Here is a 1,075-nt window from a genome sequence, read left to right as displayed (position 1 = left end):
CTCAGGGTCCATCAGTCGCCTGGGACGGAACCATCTAGGCGGTTCCGTCTCCCTGCGGCGAGGGGGTCCTGCTGGGACCGACAGGACCGACAGTTCCCCATCCTTCCTCCAGGGGGCGCCTTCCTGTAGCCTCATTGTGGCAGGTTTCCCTCCCCTCCTCTGACAGGCCTGTGTCCCTCCTCTAGGTGAGGCTGGGAACCATGGGCCCTGGAGTCCCTCCTGACGCCCTTCCTCCTCCTCCTCCCCGCAGCCCATTTCCTGTACCAGACGAAGCACGAGTGTCGCTTCCTCAACGGGACGCGGCGGGTGCGGTTCCTGGACAGGTACTTCTACGACCGGCAGGAGTATCTCCGCTTCGACAGCGCCCGCGGGGAGTACGAGGCCGTCACGGCGTTGGGGAAGGTGGATGCGGAGGATTTCAACAGGGATAAGCACAAGCTGCAGTACCGGAAGGCCAAAGTGGATTCCTTCTGCCGATACAACTACAAGGTTTCCCAGAGCAATTCCGTGGTTGCCCGGAGAGGTGAGTGGGGGAGGGGAAGTTCCATGGGGGGGGAAATGCAGGGACCCCCCCTTTCATTTCATTTATTAGGACTCTCCCGGAGAAAGATTTGCCCCTCTCAAGCTTCCTCCTTCCCTTATATAATCAAGATGGACAGTATTTAATATTTATTCGTTATGTATATGTAGGGGTGTGGGTCTATACATATGTTGTATGTAGTATGTTTTTAGGGTGTATCATGTATGTGTTTCACTTTGAGAGCGGGCAACTAAATTTCATTTTTGATGTGTGCCGTTGTGCCCACAGTAAAAAAATGACAATAACGGTTATCTTATCATGTATTCTCTGCTCTCAGATCTATGAAATTTACTCATTGGTATTTATTGATATTTATTGATACTCCTAATCCCTTCACCTCCCTCAAAGTGGGGATCTGGATGCCATACAATGTAACATCAACCCTAAATAAAAATGTATAACAAATAAGCTTTAAAATTAAATTACAGTTAAAAAGTTTGAAATTCTACAACAATGACAATGAAACAATCACAAAGGAAAAAATAGATTCCCCTC

The 1,075-nt window shown here is 49.2% G+C and overlaps 1 protein-coding gene across 1 annotated transcript; it reads left to right on the top strand.

The window, feature by feature from the left end:
* Positions 1 to 250: 250 nt before the first annotated feature.
* LOC107302275 (HLA class II histocompatibility antigen, DRB1-4 beta chain-like) lies at positions 251 to 523 on the top strand (the record flags this gene model as incomplete). Its single annotated transcript, XM_015831375.1, has 1 exon — positions 251 to 523. A coding segment is annotated over one exon (273 nt), but the record flags the coding sequence as incomplete, so codon positions are not given.
* Between the last annotated feature and the right edge of the window lie 552 nt (positions 524 to 1,075).

This window comes from Protobothrops mucrosquamatus, unplaced genomic scaffold (assembly GCF_001527695.2).
Source record: "Protobothrops mucrosquamatus isolate PMUCROS unplaced genomic scaffold, P.Mucros_1.0 scaffold42703, whole genome shotgun sequence".
Taxonomy (NCBI): domain Eukaryota; kingdom Metazoa; phylum Chordata; class Lepidosauria; order Squamata; family Viperidae; genus Protobothrops; species Protobothrops mucrosquamatus.
Note: the sequence above shows the minus strand (reverse complement) of the source record. Positions and strands in the feature narration are given on the sequence as shown.